Source organism: Electrona antarctica, assembly GCF_951216825.1.
Source record: "Electrona antarctica genome assembly, chromosome: 9".
Classification (NCBI taxonomy): Eukaryota; Metazoa; Chordata; class Actinopteri; order Myctophiformes; family Myctophidae; genus Electrona; species Electrona antarctica.
Genome location: NC_136790.1, coordinates 16,063,123 through 16,083,332, shown reverse-complemented (window position 1 = coordinate 16,083,332; position 20,210 = coordinate 16,063,123). Strand labels below are relative to the sequence as shown.

Genomic DNA, 20,210 nt, shown 5'->3' with positions numbered 1-20,210 from the left:
ATTCCACCCAGTCTGTACCAGTGTTTCTCAAGGGACCGCAAAGGATCTTTGAGAATGTCCCAAGGGGCCATCATCAAACACTACACAGTAATATCTGTGGCAGAATTTCCGTACGTGGGCATCGAACTGTTCTTAGAGAGTGGCCATCTGCTAAATTGAATGTTTTCGGTCCCTGGTAAGAGGACAGGAACTCTATCGTACATCTATCAATATAGCTATATCGATATATAGATCTATTTATCTGTCTGTCTGTCTGTCTGTCTGTCTAGACATATAGATATATAGATATAGATATACTATAGATATGTTTTTACTTATTTCACAGAGGTCTGTCACTTTGAATTGAAATCTGTTTGTGTTTTTGGTGTAATCACATCAACACATCAACTTGAGAAAAAACTGCAGCTCCATGTGTGGATTTACTGTAAATTTTTCTTCCTTCACTGTTTCTGATTTGATCTCCACCCTTCTGGCTCCCATTGTTCTGTCTCTTGTCTAAGCCTGGGATGTTGTCATTTTTAGACGTTAGAGCAGGGCTCGTCAGGGCTCGCCACATGGTTGTCCTCCCCGACCAAGTTCGCCCGCCTCTTCTGAAGGCTCTCGTTGAGGTTAGACCCTCGCTGGCGACCGGGGTTAGTGCTCACTTTAGGGCTGTCTTTTTCTAGGAGTCTTTGGGAGGGGTTGGCACCCGAAACGTCGTGAAAGTGATCTTCCTCATCTGTGTCGGCGTCGATGAACTTGTTGATGGATGCATCGTGGAATGTGAAGAGGTGGGAGGTCTCTTTGTTGGGTGTCCTGCTGCTGGCGGTTGTGTACACGGACCCATCGGGGCTCTGGTGTGACGAACTATCCGAGATGGCTCCTCCTGATCTCCCACGGCGTGATTGGCTCTTGGGTGGATTGTCGTCGTCTCCCGGGCTGTCGGAATGCGGGCCGTGCGTTAAGGCTCGCCCTGTCTGAGGCGTCATGGTGCCTTGGATTCCCTCGTTTTCATTCTCCAGCGTCGGCTCCAGGCCTGGGTTGGTGCTGACCCTCCGTGTTGAGATGTTGCTCGCGGCTCCATGGCGGCTGATCTCCGGGACGTCGGCGCAGCTGATGAAGCTGTCGATGCTGGATGCGCTTTTCATGTGTTCAGCTCTCGCGGTGAGCTCACCGGGGATGCTCAGCATCTCTATCTCGGTCCCCTTTTGGACTGCTTTGGCAGCTGGCCGTTTGTCTTTGTTGAGGTCAGGTTGGGACTGGGCCTTGGACATCTTGTTGTACATCTCCTCCAGCTTTTGTGCATTCAGATGCTGAGGGCTGGAGGGCCTGGCTTTCTCCTGGAAGCTGGGTTGGAAGGTCCTGACAGGGATGGCCTCCATCGTTGTATTCATGTGCAACTCCTGGTAGTTGGATTGGGCGTGGTTGCCGTGCAGTTTCTCCTTCCTTTTCTCATCGTCCTCCATCTTATCCACCAAAATGTCCACAAACTCTGCCTTCCCGGCGAACACATCTTTCATGTTCATAGAGACGATGCTACCGTTTCTCTTAGCCCGTTCAAGGGCCTCCCGCCTTTTAACGGCTTTCTCCTGCCTCTTTTGCTCCCTGTAAAACTCAGAGAAGTTGTTCACAATGATGGGGATAGGCAGGGCTATCACCAGCACTCCGGCTATGCAGCACAGACCCCCGATTATCTTTCCCAGAAGAGTTTTGGGGTAGATGTCTCCATAGCCTACCGTGGTCATGGTAATCGTAGCCCACCAGAAGGACGCCGGGATGCTTTTGAACTTTGTGTCGTCCTCGTCCTTCTCGGCGAAGAAGACCAGGCTGGAGAAGATCATAATTCCCATGGCCAGGAAAAGGATGAGCAGTCCCAGCTCGTTGTAGCTCCTCCTCAGGGTGAAACCCAGAGACTGGAGGCCCGTGGAGTGGCGCGCCAGCTTCAGGATTCTCAGGATACGCATGATCCTGAAGATCTGCACCACGCGGCGGACGTTCTGGAACTGCAGCACGCTCTTGTTGGACTCCGTCAGGAAGATGGTGACGTAGTACGGCAGGATGGCCAGAAGGTCGATGATGTTCAGGGGACCTTTGAAGAACTTCCACTTGTTGGGCGAGGACAGGAAGCGAAGCACGTATTCCATGGTGAACCAGGCGATGCACACGGCTTCCACGTGGGCCAGTTTGGGGTTGTCCGTGGTCTGACCGAACTCGTCCGTGGTCTGCAGCTCCGGGAGGGTGTTCAGAGACAAGGCAATGGTGGACAGTATGATGAAGAGGATGGAGATGACGCCCAGGATCTGAAAGACAAAGTCAAAGCACCACACATATTACTGACATGAACATGGTTGGAAGAATACATCACATCATGTAATTTAGTTCCCACTCATTTCGGGTATTTTTCATCACAGTACATTTGCACAATTCTATATTAACACTGCCAGTGGTGATATTTTCATACTACACGTAACCCATAAAAACCGGGAAAGCATCCGTGACTGTATCATTTTATATTTTAGCGTTGGCTATTCAAAAATAGCAGATATACAATCTGCAATTTCTTTAAACATTGTTTTATTTTGTATCTTGAATGTGTGAGAACTACTGATTTAGAAGGCATTTGTATAGAATCTGCCTCCGGTCTTCATGGGGTTAAATGAGTTTGCACTCAGCCACCAAAATTGGCCAGTTTAGTGACTTGTTTTGCACTTATTGAAACCCTGCTCTGCCGTTCAAGTGGGGAAATAGCCAGAGCAGCGGGTGAACATTTTGTACACTGCATTTGGTGTCAAAAAAGCACAGTTAGCATCTTGACATGCCCAAATATAGCTGTGGTTATATAAATCAGATGGCCACTTCCCGGAAAGCTAGAACTACCTTAACAGACACCCATGTCAGAAAACACCCGCAGGGATCGACCAGGTGATGTTAATAATGCTGAGTGCTGGATTCTCCTGATCTACTGATCATTATGAACCAGAGGACCACCAACCTGTCTAAGAATCAACCTGGGGACCACTGTTGTTGTGTTGGGTGGGGGTATGTGTGTAACCTGACTCCGCCAGATGGGGCAGGAGGGGGAACCCAGTGTACTCTCTGCTGCCCCATCTGGCGGAGTCAGGTTAGTATGTGTGTGGTGTGGGGGAAAAAGCTTGAAATTAAATGATGATAACTTAAAGGCTTGATTTAATGAATTAAATCATGCGCTTAACAGTCATTATTTAGTCCTTTCTCTTAACCTTCTATACAGTAACCTTCTATAGAGTATATTAACTCATGTTAACTGATATACTGATTGTAACTGAGCAGACACATGTGATTTATATGGCCACATTTCCTAATAATGATGACTCAAACAGTCAATCCAGTACACTTTCCCCTAATCCCTTTTTGAGATTCTGTGGAATTTCTTCACCTCCAACTTCCCATGCAGCAACATTGACAATCAATCATACTGTAGGCCACCAGGTAATTTAGTGAGCTGTTTCTCAACTAGCCATAGCTGTTTCTCAACTAGTCTTCACTTTCCTACATTACTGAATGCATAGTCAGGGACCATGTGCACTACCTTCACAGACCACCAATGGTTCACGGACCACCAGTTGAAAACCCCTGTACTAAACTATAGAGCGTTGCAGTCCCGCCCCCTTTCAAGACTAAGCCAGGCCCAGGAAATGATTCCCAATGCATTTTTCCCATAGACATTTCAAAAAGTATTTATTTAAAAACGGTTACGACAAAGCCAACTCGAGTTGTGACAAATCATGACAACAAACACAATATTTTGGACCAAACAAATAATTACAAAGAAGAAAAACAACAAAAAAAGTGTTGTAACCTGCCGTCTTTTTCTTCTTTCTAATTCTTTGTTCGGCCCAAACAATTGTGTTTATTGTCATGATTTGTCACGACAAGAGTTGGCTTTGTACGACACTTAAAAGGTCTTTAAATAAATACTTTTTGAAAAGTCTATGAGGAAAATGAACAGGGAATAATTTCCTGGGCCCTAGTAGGGCCGGGGGCGGGACTGCAACGCTCTATACAAGATGAAGAATGAAGACCGTTATACCAAAATGAAATGTTTCAACAATGCCAAAGAGATCACTTCATGTCACTTCATTACATACCGGTAGAGAAATTTGAGGCACATGAGGCAAATTTATGTGAGACAGACCACCATTCAAGAGAAATACTGTGAAACAGAATAATATGAGCATCCCGGTAGAGAGATATAGTTCTTTATAAATGTGTTAAAATTATAGAGATCGCAGTGATAGATTGGTAGGATCAGTATTAGGGATGTCCCGATACACTTTTTTCGTTTCCGATCCGATTCCGATCCAACAATTTCTGTGTTAGCCGATACCGATACCGATACCGAATACCGATACCAGTGCTTTTAATTCAAGTTAACAATAGAATACATTGAATACATTTAAATAAAATGTTTTGGCACATAAGGCATTTTTTTCAAAATGAAATGCACCCCTATATATGCCCTCCTATATTCAGCTATTAGTGTAGATTTCCGTCCTACAAAAAGATTTAATTCTCATTGACAATTTTATGTCATAGTGTCTGAGCAAATAGACATGTTACATCATAATCACCATTACATCACCTAATCAACATGAGTTAGAGTGACTTTAATATATTAGCGCCCCTCACTTCACACAGGTGTGATTTTTTTGTTGCTGTTCTGATTGGCCAAAATTCACAACAGCTGTTGTCAAAGTTACAAGTCTACACTGCCTCACTGATGGACGCCTTGTGAGCTTGTAGATCTGCTATTTTCGTTGTGCAAGACCTTTCTACGGAGCAGCATAGCATTAGCATTAGCATTAGTATCGGTATCGGGACATGCCTAATCAGTATGATACTTTTCCCTTGTTCATTGTATGAATCCCATCTGCCTCAATTCCATCAATCCATCAATTTCATAAAAAGGAAGCTTGATAGAGGGATCAGCAGTGGGGCAACCGTTAGAGGGGACTGCAAAGTGCCGTACCGGCAAACCGCTGTTCAATCTGGAATGACCTATACCAGCGGTTCCCAAAGTGGGGAACCGCTGGTAGATCTTTAAGCAGCATTGTATTCTGTCTCAACACAATTACACACACCCTACACCTCTCTCCTCTCCTCTTAATGCCCAGTCTCTATCTATCTAAAGGTTTAGCACCCTCATATGCATAGATCCATCATTCAGTTCCTATTTTACTGAAAAACACACATATGTACTGTATATGACGCACGCACGCACGCACAGATGCACACACGCACACACGCACACACACACACACACACACACACACACACACACACACACACACACACACACACACACACACACACACACACACACACACACACACACACACACACACACCCCCCAGGGGTACTTGAGGGAGTTCCAGGGGGTCCCAGTGGCAGCGGTGGCCGAACGGATAGCGGCGCGGTCTTGATACCGGAAGGTTCCTAGTTCGAATCAGCCGTCCGACACGTTAAAATTACCACCGCTGAAGTGCCCTTGAACAAGGCATTGAACCACTACGATGAAATGTGTTCTATAAGCAGGGCCTGGCTGGAAACAAGTTCTTGAGCTTAGCCCAGATACCCTGGGTAAATATAGATTTCATTTCATTTCATTTCATTTCCCCAGCTAAATGATAGTTTGGAACCAAATGGACCCTTATGGGTCTGTAACTCTGAGAGTGTACAAACGGAACGTTCCGTTTGTACACTCTCAAGAGTTAAATTAACGTTGATTTTACAATATAAATTGGGGTCTCAGAGATAGAAATGTCATTAAATGGGGGTCCGTAGACTAATGCATGTCAAACTGGGGGTCCTTCAAATTAAATGGGTTGAGAATCACTGCTAGAGACGTCAAAATTATCTCTTATGGGGGGTCCCTGGCATGTCTCTTCAAATGGGGGTCCGCGGGCTCATCAGTGTCAATTTGGGGGTCCTCGACAAGAAAATGTTTGGGAACCACTGACCTATACCTCTGACAATAAGAGATTGTCCGTCATTTCCATCCTTTAACAACCTAAAAAAAATGGTTACTAACTTACTGGACAACTAAACCTGCTGTGACCATGTAGTCTAGTAGTGCACCTTGACAGCATATCCTATATTAGCCTACTTGAAAGCAATGATGCACCTTATGCACAATTAAGTTACTTTACTCACAATTCTGCGTTGCCCTTTGCAGGCGCTGCTGGTAAATGGTAAATGGTGCATTTATATAGCGCCTTTATCCAAGGCGCTTTACATAGATTGTGCATTACATTCACCCATTCACACACACATTCATACACCGATGGCAGCGGAAACCATGCAAGGCACCAACCAGCACATCAGGAGCAATTAGGGGTTCAGAGTCTTGCTCAAGGACACTTCGACACTAACTCTGGGGGAGCCCGGGTTCGAACTGGCAACCTTGCGGTTACCATCCAGCCACTATACCCCTGAGCCACTGCCGCCCTATAGCCACTGCTACTGCCGCTGAACTATATAGAGATGCACCTTTTACCTTGTACTTTGTTTCTTGTACATTATGTTTTTATACTTCTCTCGTAATGTACCGGTAGTGTGCTTCACTGCCTGTCTGTTTTGTTTTTATGTGTTGTGTGGGGACTGAAGATGAAATGTAGCATTTTTACTCATTCCGGTGTTTTTACGTTGCTTATTACGTATAATGTTCATGAATATGCTTGTCCCGTCGAAATAAACAAATAAAGTAAAGTCATCCATCAATGGCCATGTAATTAGAAAACCACTGTCCTTCATTTAATTAAGTATACTTTGTACTGTGATTGATGTGACTGTGTACTATACACAGACTCCTTTTGTGGAGGCGGCCCGGAAGTACAACGGTACCACAGCAGACCTCAGTGAGCCTGGCACGAAATGATAATGTGCTGAGCCCATTATCTTGTAAACATGGCACCGTGGATTAGGGAGGCTGGCTGGCTGTGTCACACACACACACACACACACACACACACACACACACACACACACACACACACACACACACACACACACACACACACACACACACACACACACACACACTCACACACACCTACTGTATTCTCCCTCTACAATCCAACACCAAGGTCAAAGTGGTGGCTGCATGTCCCAGGCCAGTGGACAGTAGGATTATGTCCTCGTACCAATAAGCAGACGTAAGCCAATTAAACCTGGCAGATGACTACCTACACATACCTGGTACACCTTGGCCTTTGGGAGATGAACTAGATGAACTACTACTATACAGTAGGTAGAGACATCCGGTTGTGGAGGAAGGGTGGGGGCTAGGCAAAGGGCACTCCTGACTAAGGCATTTCAAACTCGGCAAAGCAATAGGCTACAGTATATAAAAGGGCAGACGCAAATTTAAACTCAATCAGAGCCTTCCCTTAACCCATTTAGAACCATGAGGCCGATTCTAACAGTTTTCTGAAAAATCTATGTTTCTATGTCAGTGGTGCTCAACCTTTTTCATGTCAGGGACCCCCAGAATTATCTGTATTTGGCCGCGGACGCCTATCTGAAAATATGTAGCCTAGTTCCAGGGACCCCCCCCCCCAGAAGTAAAGTTTTTAGTTAAAAATGTTCACTGTGGGCCCAGGCGGTGGCGTAACCGTCTGGGCACCCGACTGGTAATCCAGTCGCAGTGTGCCGCGGGTTCGACTCCCGAGCCCGACACGGCCTTTACTGCATGTCTTCCCCCATCTCTCTCCCGTTTCCTGTCAGCCTACTGTCTGTCCCTTCAAAAACCAATAAAAGGCGTAAGCCGCAAAAAAAATATCTTAAAAAAATAAATAAAAAATGTTCACTGTGAAAGAATATATATTCAAAGACTTGTGCCACATTTTCACGATTTTTTAAAAACAGCAGATCTACAAGCTCGTAGCGTGGCATTCGGTTCGGTGCCACGCTACGAGCGTGTAGATCTGCTATTTTTTCAATAGCTAAAGTATAAGGTAACGCCTTTAAAACACAAAAAGGGGTTCCCGTCCTGAACGTGTTAAAATAGCCTGCCTCCTGTCTGGTTCCCCAGAGGTCTAAGTGATGGATGAACTAACTGAAACGCAACCCATTAGAAGCAGATTTCCCTGCTATGAAATAATCGTGCCGGAGAGACTACAACAACAAATGTCAGTTTGGAAGCAATAACATGACCCTTAAAAGTAACGGGGAAAAGTCACAGACTTCGTTCACAGCTCCTGTGCGTGCCGCTCTCCAGTGGACTCTGATTTTGGGGTCAGTTACGTCACCACAGAAACCCTTAAGTCCTCCTGGCTGTCGCGGTTGGAAAAAAAGAACACGTAACACCGTTTCCGCGGCCATGCAGTCGGTGGTTGATTAGGATAGGATGAGCTGTTGGCTCCTGAGTGTCTGCGTTCTAAAACAGGACCCTTTACTTAGGTTTTCAGTGGAAACCCCATGCATCAGATCGTGTTCAATGTAGCCTGACGCATGGCTAATGAATCGTGCAAAATACAAAAGGTGGGCGTTGAAACCGACCCCAGGTGCGACACGAGTGCGCTAACTGTTGAGGGGGCAATTGAGGCATGACTGGCTCCACCCACCTCTGTCACTTCTCTCGTGTACAACCACACCTTTTCACTTCCAGGGCAGGCAGTGTGCCAAATCCAGCCAGCCAATGCAGAGAGGGGACGGGAGACTTCCCAGGGCATCCCATGCAACTGCTAGGTGTGTGTGTGCGTGCGTGTGTCATACAAGCTCGCCTTGTTAACTAAGGAGCTCCAGGCGCGTTAAGTCTGGAGCGGGGCTTGACGAGCTCCCCTGCCCGCCCACGGTGCACCTTTCTGGGGCAGGGGAGGCCGGCAGAGGCCCCCCTGTTAATCTCGTCTCCTGGAGGTGTATACATATGTGTGTTTTTCAGTAAAATAGGAACTGAATTATGGATCTATGCAGATGAGGGTGCTAAACCTTTAGATAGATAGACTGGGAATTAAGAGGAGAGGAGAGAGGTGTAGGGTGTGTGTGCAATTGTGTTGAGACAGAATACAATGCTGCCTATAGATCTCCTTTTCCATTACTTCGTCATTAGCTGTTAATGGCTGGCTATGACGTCATGGGACAGCCCGTCCTACTTCCGGTTTGCATAAGCAGTGACACCGGAGATGGAATACCTCCTCTGGCTGGCCTGGAAGACACGCACCCGTAGGCACACCCAGGGGGAAGTCACTATTGGCCTGGAAGACATGCACAACGTTTCGACCCGTGTGGGTCTTCGTCAGGTATCATACCTGACGAAGACCCACACGGGTCGAAACGTTGTTACCAATAAAGAACTTTCCCTGGGAGCAGTGAACAGTGTGCAGACGTCCCTTCCTTTTCATTGACCGTGGACCCCCATCTCAAAAATGTTTTGTGCCAGACACTAAGTGAATGACCCTGGGGATTTGTGATTTTCCAATACTTTCAAGATTAAAAAGAAACATTAAAAAATAACAGATGCACATCTACTATATTTTAATAGCCAACGTATAAAATATGGAGAAAGTTGTTAAATTGATTGTTACACTGTATTAGCACATTTTGCTGGGGACGCCTTGGAACCCCACCAAGGATCCCTTGGGGTCCCACTTTGACAAGCCAAGGGCATATACAGAACATGTGCACACACCACCCACACACTCTCGTGATTTGGTCATTAGCCCCAAGCGCTCCTTTTCCTATAGTCCAGAAGGCGGCAGGGTAAATATTTAATATCCTCATGAAGTGCAAGCTATCCTCCTCCTGTCCTGAAAAAGCGGTGAGTGGGTGTGAATGAGTGCATGCTCAGTGAGGCACAGCCGCCCTAAAAAGCGGTGAGCGGGCGTGAGGGAGTGCTCAGTGAGGCACAGCCGCCCTAAAAAGCGGTGAGCGGGCGTGAGTGAGTGCTCAGTGAGGCATGAAGGGCAACAAAGCTATAGTGACGTTGCCCAGTTTTCGTGTTGCCTCTCAAGGTCAGCCCTGCATCTTAGAGCACTGGTTCCCAAACACTGGGTCGGGACTCGGGACTCATTTGTGGGTCACGGACCAATTTATATATAGGATCGTCCCGGTAACAAGATGTGCACATGCATGCACTACTACGCGACAGGCCAACAGCACACACACCAAGGCCCGCCCCTGCTCGATCATGAATGGCGGAAGGCCCCTCTCTATCCTGATTGGATGAAGGCTGGGCCACCTAGCCAAAAACGAAACCTAAGGTTGGTTTTTTTTACCCCCAGGGGTTAAAGGCGTAGTGAAATGAAAAATACGTTCACACTTTTAGACCATATCTGTGGTCATCATATGGGCATACCTAACAATGGATGCCAAAAAAATGGGCAAATTCTCATTTGTGTGTTTTTATATCAAAAGTCCATAAAACATTTTCTTGAATTACTTCCTGAAAACGAAAACGTACTGCGTGATGACGTGTCGAGGCCCACATCGATAAAAGCCAATAAAAATGAAGCTCACCCGTTTAATTCCCCATCCGTCCAACACTGTCGTCCACAGCTGGTACTGATTACAGAAATCCTCCATTTTTATTCCCATTCAAGATAACATCCAGACAGTGTATTACTCGGTTTCAACTTAATCACCACGCTAAAATATGTATCAGAAAACATTATAGGGTAGAAATAAGCCACATAACAGTAAACTGGTACAGCTGGCCGACAATCTGACTTGTAAACAAACACACGCCATGCGTACTGGTGTAGCATAGCTACCGTCCCATTGCCTGAAGAGCTACCGTCCCATTGCCTGAAGGGCTCTGATTGGTTCAGAAACTTCAGACCGGTGTTTCAACTTGAAACCGTTTGAAACTTCAAAATAAAATGTCCACCATTTCCGTTGCACTACACCTTTAACTGGGGACAGGGAGGAACTCCTTATATGGTCAGCACACTCTGATTATCACAATAAAACAAAAAAATAAGTGATATTTGAATTAAGTGAAATCTATATTTCAAAAGATTTTTTTAAAGAATGTTATACATTTTAAAACAAACAAATCTAAGAAATTCCACAATAATAAAAAAATAATAATAATTAAGAAGTAGTGAAAACAGCCGATCTACAAGCCCGCAACGTGGCCCGAAGCAATGCATTGTGCACTTGTAGAGCTTGTAGATTTTCAACTAGTCCCCGGGGAAACGTCTCTCTTTTGGGTCTCGACCTCAACATTTTGGGAACAACTGTCTTAGCGCACCTTAACCCATTCAGGCCTGACGTCGAAATTTTAAAAAAAAGTTTTCTAAATCATGACAATTTTCGGAAAGATTTGAGGCACATTTTAACGATTTAAAAAAAATAGCAGACCTACAAGCTCATAGCGCGCCACTCGGTGGCGCGCTATGAGCTTGTAGATCTGCTATTTTTCAATAGCTAAATTATAACATAATGTTTAAAACGCTAACGCTAACGTGACATGGATGAGTTCACATGGATTAAGGAGGAATGTTGCTGTCAACAATGTAGCCTATTCATTTATTTACTTTATTACACGGCTTGGCTGAATGCTTGATTCTTTTTTTTTTAAATGTTTTTTTTTTTGGCTTTCGCCTTTATTTTATATTTTTTTATGGAGGGACAGACAGGAAATGGGGAGAGAGAGATGGGGGGAAGACATGCAGCAAAGGCCGTCGGGATCGGGAGTCGAACCCGCGGCACACTGCCAGACTGGATTACCAGCCAAGGTGCCTGGACCACTGAGCCACGGCCCAGGCCTTGAATGCTTGATTCTGATTGGTCAATCGCTGAATTCAGCGGGGTGTTATTTCTTGATAACGACCGCTCTGCTCTATAACAGACCGATCAAAGCCTGCCTCAGAGCACTCGGCTCACGACACTGATGCGGAAGTGTGGATTAATATGACTCATATTAATATGACTCATTAATCCACAACTTCCGCATCAGCGCCGTAAAAGAGGTGCCGGCCCGGTACAACTTTTAAAAGGAACTACTTTCTTGAGCGGAATACCCATGGACATATTTTGTATGCTAAATAGCCTAAATAAAACCCATGTTACTCATGTCAAACTGTCTTATTATTTGATGTAAGTAGCCGTACTAATAAGTGGGATATACTGTCTGGCTAGCTGGTCATTGTTGGGATATAATTCAGGGTTAATCACCCTGTCAGTGAATTATCTCCCAACAATGACCAGCTATAGCCAGACAGTATCCCTTACTTAAATCACAGCACTTCACTTTCCATTCCATGCATACATTCCTGGAACTTGATATGAAGGAGAAGTTTCTTTTTTGGGGCACAATTTACACAAACAATGGTTAGATTTGGAGAATGAACAACATCTATATTTAAGGCTTGATTATGCAGCAAATTAGAATAGGCCCGATTTAAGTTAATTTTGGACAGACAAGACAGCCGAAATAGTTCAGAATGTATGAAAGTTCTAAGAAGAAAATGATTTCCATTTATCTGCGACTTAATTGAACAGTAATTAATGTGAGCTGTTTAACTGTGATTGAGGATAAGTATTTAATTCTGTGATAGTATCCCCAGAGAGTGAGTGAAACTACATGCTGAAGAGTAACCAGTAACCACAACCCTTTCACAAGTTTGTATGTCGTCCACAAAGGCCCAAATCACCATCACCTGTGCAGACAGTTGTGATTAATCACCCCCTGAATTAGCTGGCTACACACCCACTTTTACTATCAGCTGTTTGGGAGCCTTTGAAAATAGCTACAATATCTACAAGATCCAGGATCCTGATGATTCATCATGACCATAAAACATTTGATTCAGGGAAAAGAAAATTGAAAACCGCAAAACAAAGCGCAGGTATTTATGAATTATAGTATATCATATAATAAATAAACATTAGAATCAAATGTTTTAATGTCATGAATCACCAGGATCATGGGTGGCAAAGACGGGCGGCACTGTTAATAACACCACGCTCCTGAGAGACCGGATTGAGTCTCTTAAAACCCATTTAGACCTGAGGACCATTTTACAAATGCCTTAAATCCTGACAGTATTCAGAAAAACCCATGTTTCCCATGTCGTTCTCAAACATTTTCATGTCAAGGACCCCCAAAAATATTTGTAATTGGCCTCTGACCCCCATCTCAAAATATGTTGTTCCATGGGGACCTCACGGAAGCAAAGATTTGAGTTAAAAACGTTCGCTCTGAAAGAATATATATTCCAAATTTGTGCCACATTTTCACGATTTAAAGAAAATAGCAGGTCTACAAGCTCATATTGCGGCAGTCGGTGCCGCGCTATGAGCTTGTAGATCTGCTATTTTTTCAATAGATAAAGTTTAAAAGAATGGTTAAAACACCAAAAGGGGTTCCTGCCCAGAATGGGTTAATTAGTGCAAGATTTAAATATTCTGAGAGTGAGATAACGATTCCAGACACATGAGCTACGGAATAGAACTGATGTCCACAGCAGAGAAAGGCCAGCTAGATCACAGGTTAACCACAGGCCTGTTAGGAAGTGATCGCTTTTAGAATGACCGATTACAGCCTGCCGTCGACAACACATGACACAACATTGGATAAGTGTCACTGTAGCTTTTGGGGTTTCATGAGGACGTTTGTATATTTTAAAAATGTAACGTATCAACTTCTCCAGGGCCAGAGTAATGGGCAGTGCCATGATTACAATTTATAATTTAGGCATTTAGCAGACACTCTTAATCCAGAGCGACTTACATTAAGCAATAACAAAAAGCATGGCATACATCACATACATAAAAAGTAGTTATCATGAAACATGCGTAAATGGTAAATGGTAAATGGTGCATTTATATAGCGCCTTTATCCAAGGCGCTTTACATAGATTGTGCATTACATTCACCCATTCACACACACATTCATACACCGATTGCGGCGGAAGCCATGCAAGGTACCAACCAGCACATCGGGAGCAATTTGGGGTTCAGTGTCTTGCCCAAGGACACTTCGACATGTAGACAGGAGGAGCCGGGATTCGAACCGCCGACCCATGGATCATTGGACGACCTGCTCTACCTCTTGAGCCACCGTCGCGTAAACTAAGAACGTAACAGTGCAGTATCTATGTAAACTATACATACTATACTATATTATATATTATACATGTGTACTATAAAGTGCTATGACTACATAAAATGCAATTCTAGTGCTGTCTACGTAACATGCTATAAGTCTGTTTAAAATACTATCTAAGTCTACATAAAGTGCTATATTTAAAATACTATCTAAGTCTACATAAAGTGCTATCTAAGGGGCTAGTGCTACGGGCCATGGTGGAGTCTGAAGAGGTGGGTTTTCAGACTGATGTGAGGTGTTTATTAACTGCTTGTATCCAATATCTACAAACTCACTATGTGTTGCTTTTTAGTTTCTATATAAAATGTTTTCAAATATTCTCCATAATGACATGCCCAAAACAGGGGTTGCCAGCTGGGTGAAAGTGGTTCTTTTTCATCATTTTTGTGATGCTGTATGATCATGAAAGCTTGATTTAAACTGATGTGCGATAGATAGTAGTGTCGCTCGCTGAAAATGAAACTGATGATGATCCATCCAACAGTGAGTGAGACGCATCGTGTAAATTTGGCTTAAGTGGATGAGTCCTATATTCACTGGACTGGTCTATGGAGGGAATTACACCCTCACGCAGTGACTCATTGGGGCACAGATTGGCCACAGATGGTTTCTTTAATCCTGTTATGGCACCAGTATGATTTGCCAATAAATGTTTGCTGGCCCCTTGGTGCTAACAGCTGACCTTCCTGTTAGAGAGTACGTTATGGGGGGGGGGGGGGGGGGGGGGGGGGGGGTGTCGCTGCCACTGCAAGGTGCCACTGGTGTTTCTGGGGGGTTTTTTCTGTTTTTTTGCGGCTTTTGCCTTTATTTTATATTTTTTATAGAGGGACAGACAGTAGGCTGACAGGAAATGGGGGAGAGAGATGGGGGAGTGACATGCAGTAAAGGCCGTCGGGATCGGGAGTCGAACCCGCGGCACACTGCCAGACTTGGACTACCGGCCAAGGTGCCTGGACAGCTGACCCGGGCCACGGCCCAGGCCGGTGTTTCTGTTTTTATTCAGTGATGGAAAAAGTACTAAAATGTTTAACTTAAGTAAAAAGTATCAAAACTGCAATGTAGAACTACTCTGTTACAAGTTTAAAAAAAAATCTGAATTCAGAATTCAAAATGTACTTGAGCAAAAGTACAAAGGTATTGGTATCAAAATGTACTTAAAAGTACAAAAAGTAGAAAGTACTTATTTTATTGTGCAGAATGTCCCATTTCATAAGTTTTCAAATGTCTAAAAATCTTTTGACTTTTGAAAATAGCCGGGCTTGTAGATCGGCTATTTTCAACTGGCCGAAAAATCTAGGGCTGAAGTGGTTCATCTGTTTTGTAAATAATCATAAAATATATACAAAGTAACGAGTAACTAAAGTTGTCAAATAAATGTAGTGGAGTAAAAGTACACTATTTGGGTCTGAGATGTAGTAGAGTAGAAGTAATTAAGTATTTGAAATTGGAATTACTCAAGTACAAATACCTAAAAATTGTAAGGTACTTAAGTAAATGTACTTAGTTACTTTCCACCACTGAGTTTTATTGCACACACAGTTTGGTGGAAGAGATGAATGGAATAATTGCCCTGCAGGCCCCAGATGGAAAACAACAGAGTCCATTTCCTCACTGGAGAAAAGGAGAGCAGCTATAGTGTAGGAGCGTAAACACTTCCTCACCAGGGAAACAAAAAGACACGGCACTGACTCAGGTGTAAACCTAGCCTCCTCCTCCGGCCTGTTTACTTTCCCTCCTGTCCCAAACAGTTACCATCCCGGATAACTGGGGAGTACGAAGAAGTTGTAGCAATGACAAGAAACGATGGGCGGAGGATAAATTCAGTGCAAAAGAAGCGACTGTGGCTCAGGAGGTAGAGCAGGTCATCCAATGATCCATGGGTCGGCGGTTGGAATCCCGGCTCCTCCTGTCTACATGTCGAAGTGTCCTTGGGCAAGACACTGAACCCCAAATTGCTCCCGATGTGCTGGTTGGTACCTTGCATGGCTTCCGCTGCAATCGGTGTATGAATGTGTGTGTGAATGGGTGAATGTAATGCACAATCTATGTAAAACGGCGCTATATAAATGCACCATTTACCATTGAAGCGCAGGAAAAGAGAGTAAGCCTATATAGAAAGAGGCAAGTTAATACTTTGTTGTATGTCTATGCATGTTGTTCACTATAGCCCCGATACGTTCCCTCAGTCCCTATGCTCATTCTGTAGCTCTGAGACCCTCAGTCCCTACGCTCATTCTGTAGCTCCGAGACCCTCAGTCCCTACGCTCATTCTGTAGCTCTGAGACCCTCAGTCCCTAGGCTCATTCTGTAGCTCCGAGACCTCAGTCCCTAGGCTCATTCTGTAGCTCTGAGACCCTCAGTCCCTACGCTCATTCTGTAGCTCTGAGACCTCAGACCCTACGCTCATTCTGTAGCTCTGAGACCCTCAGTCCCTACGCTCATTCTGTAGCTCTGAGACCTCAGTCCCTACGCTCATTCTGTAGCTCCGAGACCTCAGTCCCTACGCTCATTCTGTAGCTCCGAGACCTCAGTCTCTACGCTCATTCTGTTGCTCCGAGACCTCAGTCCCTACACTCATTCTGTAGCTCTGGGACCTCAGTCCCTATATACGCTCATTCTGTAGCTCCGAGACCTCAGTCCCTACGCTCATTCTGTAGCTCTGGGACCTCAGTCCCTATATACGCTCATTCTGTAGCTCCGAGACCCTCAGTCCCTAGGCTCATTCTGTAGCTCCGAGACCTCAGTCCCTACACTCATTCTGTAGCTCTGGGACCTCAGTCCCTACGCTCATTCTGTAGCTCTGGGACCTCAGTCCCTACGCTCATTCTGTAGCTCCCAGACCCTCAGTCCCTACGCTCATTCTGTAGCTCCAAGACCCTCAGTCCCTAGGCTCATTCTGTAGCTCCGAGACCTCAGTCCCTACGCTCATTCTGTAGCTCCGAGACCTCAGTCCCTATACGCTCATTCTGTAGCTCCGAGACCCTCAGTCCCTACGCTCATTCTGTAGCTCTGGGACCTCAGTCCCTACGCTCATTCTGTAGCTCTGGGACCTCAGTCCCTACGCTCATTCTGTAGCTCCGAGAGCCTCAGTCCCTACGCTCATTCTGTAGCTCCCAGACCCTCAGTCCCTACGCTCATTCTGTAGCTCCAAGACCCTCAGTCCCTACGCTCATTCTGTAGCTCCGAGACCTCAGTCCCTACGCTCATTCTGTAGCTCCCAGACCCTCAGTCCCTACGCTCATTCTGTAGCTCCGAGACCTCAGTCCCTACGCTCATTCTGTAGCTCTGGGACCTCAGTCCCTACGCTCATTCTGTAGCTCCGAGACCCTCAGTCCCTACGCTCATTCTGTAGCTCCGAGACCTCAGTCCCTACGCTCATTCTGTAGCTCTGGGACCTCAGTCCCTACGCTCATTCTGTAGCTCCGAGACCCTCAGTCCCTACGCTCATTCTGTAGCTCCGAGACCCTCAGTCCCTACGCTCATTCTGTAGCTCTGGGACCTCAGTCCCTACGCTCATTCTGTAGCTCTGAGACCTCAGTCCCTACGCTCATTCTGTAGCTCTGAGACCTCAGTCCCTACGCTCATTCTGTAGGTCCGAGACCCTCAGTCCCTACGCTCATTCTGTAGCTCCGAGACCCTCAGTCCTTACGCTCATTCTGTAGCTCCGAGACCCTCAGTCCCTACGCTCATTCTGTAGCTCAGAGACCCTCAGTCCCTACGCTCATTCTGTAGCTCAGAGACCCTCAGTCCCTACGCTCATTCTGTAGCTCCGAGACCTCAGTCCCTACGCTCATTCTGTAGCTCTGAGACCCTCAGTCCCTACGCTCATTCTGTAGCTCTGAGTCCTCAGTCCCTACGCTCATTCTGTAGCTCTGGGACCTCAGTCCCTACGCTCATTCTGTAGCTCCGGGGACCTCAGTCCCTACGCTCATTCTGTAGCTCTGAGACCCTCAGTCCCTATACGCTCATTCTGTAGCTCTGAGACCTCAGTCCCTACGCTCATTCTGTAGCTCCGAGACCTCAGTCCCTAGGCTCATTCTGTAGCTCCGAGACCCTCAGTCCCTACGCTCATTCTGTAGCTCCGAGACCTCAGTCCCTACGCTCATTCTGTAGCTCTGAGACCTCAGTCCCTACGCTCATTCTGTAGCTCAGAGACCCTCAGTCCCTATGCTCATTCTGTAGCTCTGAGACCCTCAGTCCCTACGCTCATTCTGTAGCTCCGAGACCCTCAGTCCCTACGCTCATTCTGTTGCTCCGAGACCTCAGTCCCTACGCTCATTCTGTAGCTCCCAGACCCTCAGTCCCTACGCTCATTCTGTAGCTCCCAGACCCTCAGTCCCTACGCTCATTCTGTAACTCAGGGACCTCAGTCCCTACGCTCATTCTGTAGCTCAGGGACCTCAGTCCCTACGCTCATTCTGTAGCTCCGAGACCCTCTGTCCCTACGCTCATTCTGTAGCTCTGAGACCTCAGTCCCTACGCTCATTCTGTAGCTCTGAGACCTCAGTCCCTACGTTCATTCTGTAGCTCTGGGACCTCAGCCCCTACGCTCATTCGACCAGTCTCCAAAATTGATAGGTCGCTATTATTACTATTACCAAAATCACCACACTGAAATTTGTGACTCACTAATATCACCTACATTGTACCTGTTTAACCATATAACCACAGAATGAGATAAAAGTCTACCTTGAAGTCAAATAGTAAGAAAGTATCATTCTTCTTTACCACACCGGTGATTTTCTTTTTTTAAATAGTTTTTTAAATGGTTTATTTTCCAAAATGCCCCAAGCCTAGACGACGTCTTCTCTCTGGTTCTGAATATGAATTCAAGGGACAAATCAAGGCATCTCTCCAACCTAACGGGACCTCCCGCCTCTTGCACAGATGTGACCTCAACCTTATTTGGGTCGTTCCTTCCAACTCACCCTCCATCCTGTCCAACCTTTTGGAAACTGGCTTGGGAGCTTGGGCCTGTCCTATATAGCCGTTGTCTCCCACTATTGGGGGGGGGGGGGGGGGGGGGGACAGAGAGATAGATTGACTGGGCTTGCAGGCTGACACAGACTGACTGGCTGGCGTGCAAGGCAAGGCAATACGGCCAGCCTGCATGCCAGGGTCCCCAACTAAAACATCTGCGTTTGCCACCCCGTGGCCTTTCTGCTTGTGACCGGAAATCCCTCGGTCGCAGAAGCATCTGGGCCATCTGCTGCAAACGGGGGCATGCACGTTGGGGGAATGTGTGCCACAAGGTTCATTTGCAGAACACTTGTCCTTTAGTGCAGCAAGTGCTGCATGATGTATGCTGGTAATATATACCTACGTCTCTGTGTGAGCTGGTTGTCTGTGAGAACCCCCAGTAACAGGCAGTGATGGGAGAAGTACTCGCATGTTTTACTCAAGTGAAAGTATCAATACAGCGATGTAGATATACTCTGTTGCAAGTAGAAGTCCCATATTATTCAAAATGTACTTGAGTAAAAGTATTGGCAACATAATATACTTATTGTGCGTAAAGTACTCATTGTGCAGAATGTCCCAATTCACAAGTTCAAAAATGTATTACAAATATTTTGAAAATAAATGTGACGCATTGTGAGCTTGTAGATCAAATGGTCACATTTTATATAGGGCTGAAGTGGTTAGTGTGTAGGCCTATGTGTTGTAATAATAATCAAATTCTACTAAGTAACTTTTCAAATAACCCACTTAGACCAGAGGCCGTTTCTAAAAAACGCCTTCTAAAACCTAACCTAAGGTTTCTGACAACCTTCAAATTCTTGTTAAAAATGCATAGCAACCTGGGCGGCTGGCGTAGCCGTCTGGGCACCGTGGCTGGTAATCCAGTCTGGCAGTGAGCCGCGGGTTCGACTCCCGATCCTGACGGCCTTTACTGCGTGTCACCCCCCCATCTCTCTCCCCATGTCCTGTCAGCCTATTGTATACTTATCCCTCTATAAAAAAGTTAAAAAAAGTAAACAACTAATGAGTTGGTAGCTCCCGTATTAAAATCATAACAACGTATAGGTTGCACCAGGCAGGTTTAAACGGGATCAGGATCATTGTAGCGGGGTGAAGTGAAGTGGGAAGTGAGTGGTGCAACTCCATGTGGGGGTTCCCGTGGCGGGGGGGGTTCCAG

The 20,210-nt window shown here is 45.6% G+C and overlaps 1 protein-coding gene across 1 annotated transcript in view; it reads right to left on the bottom strand.

The window, feature by feature from the left end:
- Window positions 1-338: 338 nt before the first annotated feature.
- Window positions 339-20,210, bottom strand: part of LOC306929437 (potassium voltage-gated channel subfamily B member 1-like) — a 57,595-nt gene continuing 37,723 nt past the window's right edge. Inside the window, exon 3 of the mRNA XM_079509974.1 lies at window positions 339-2,279. Coding sequence (XP_079366100.1) covers window positions 519-2,279 — 1,761 coding nt within the window. The 3' untranslated portion in view covers window positions 339-518. The remainder of the gene's footprint in view (window positions 2,280-20,210) is intronic.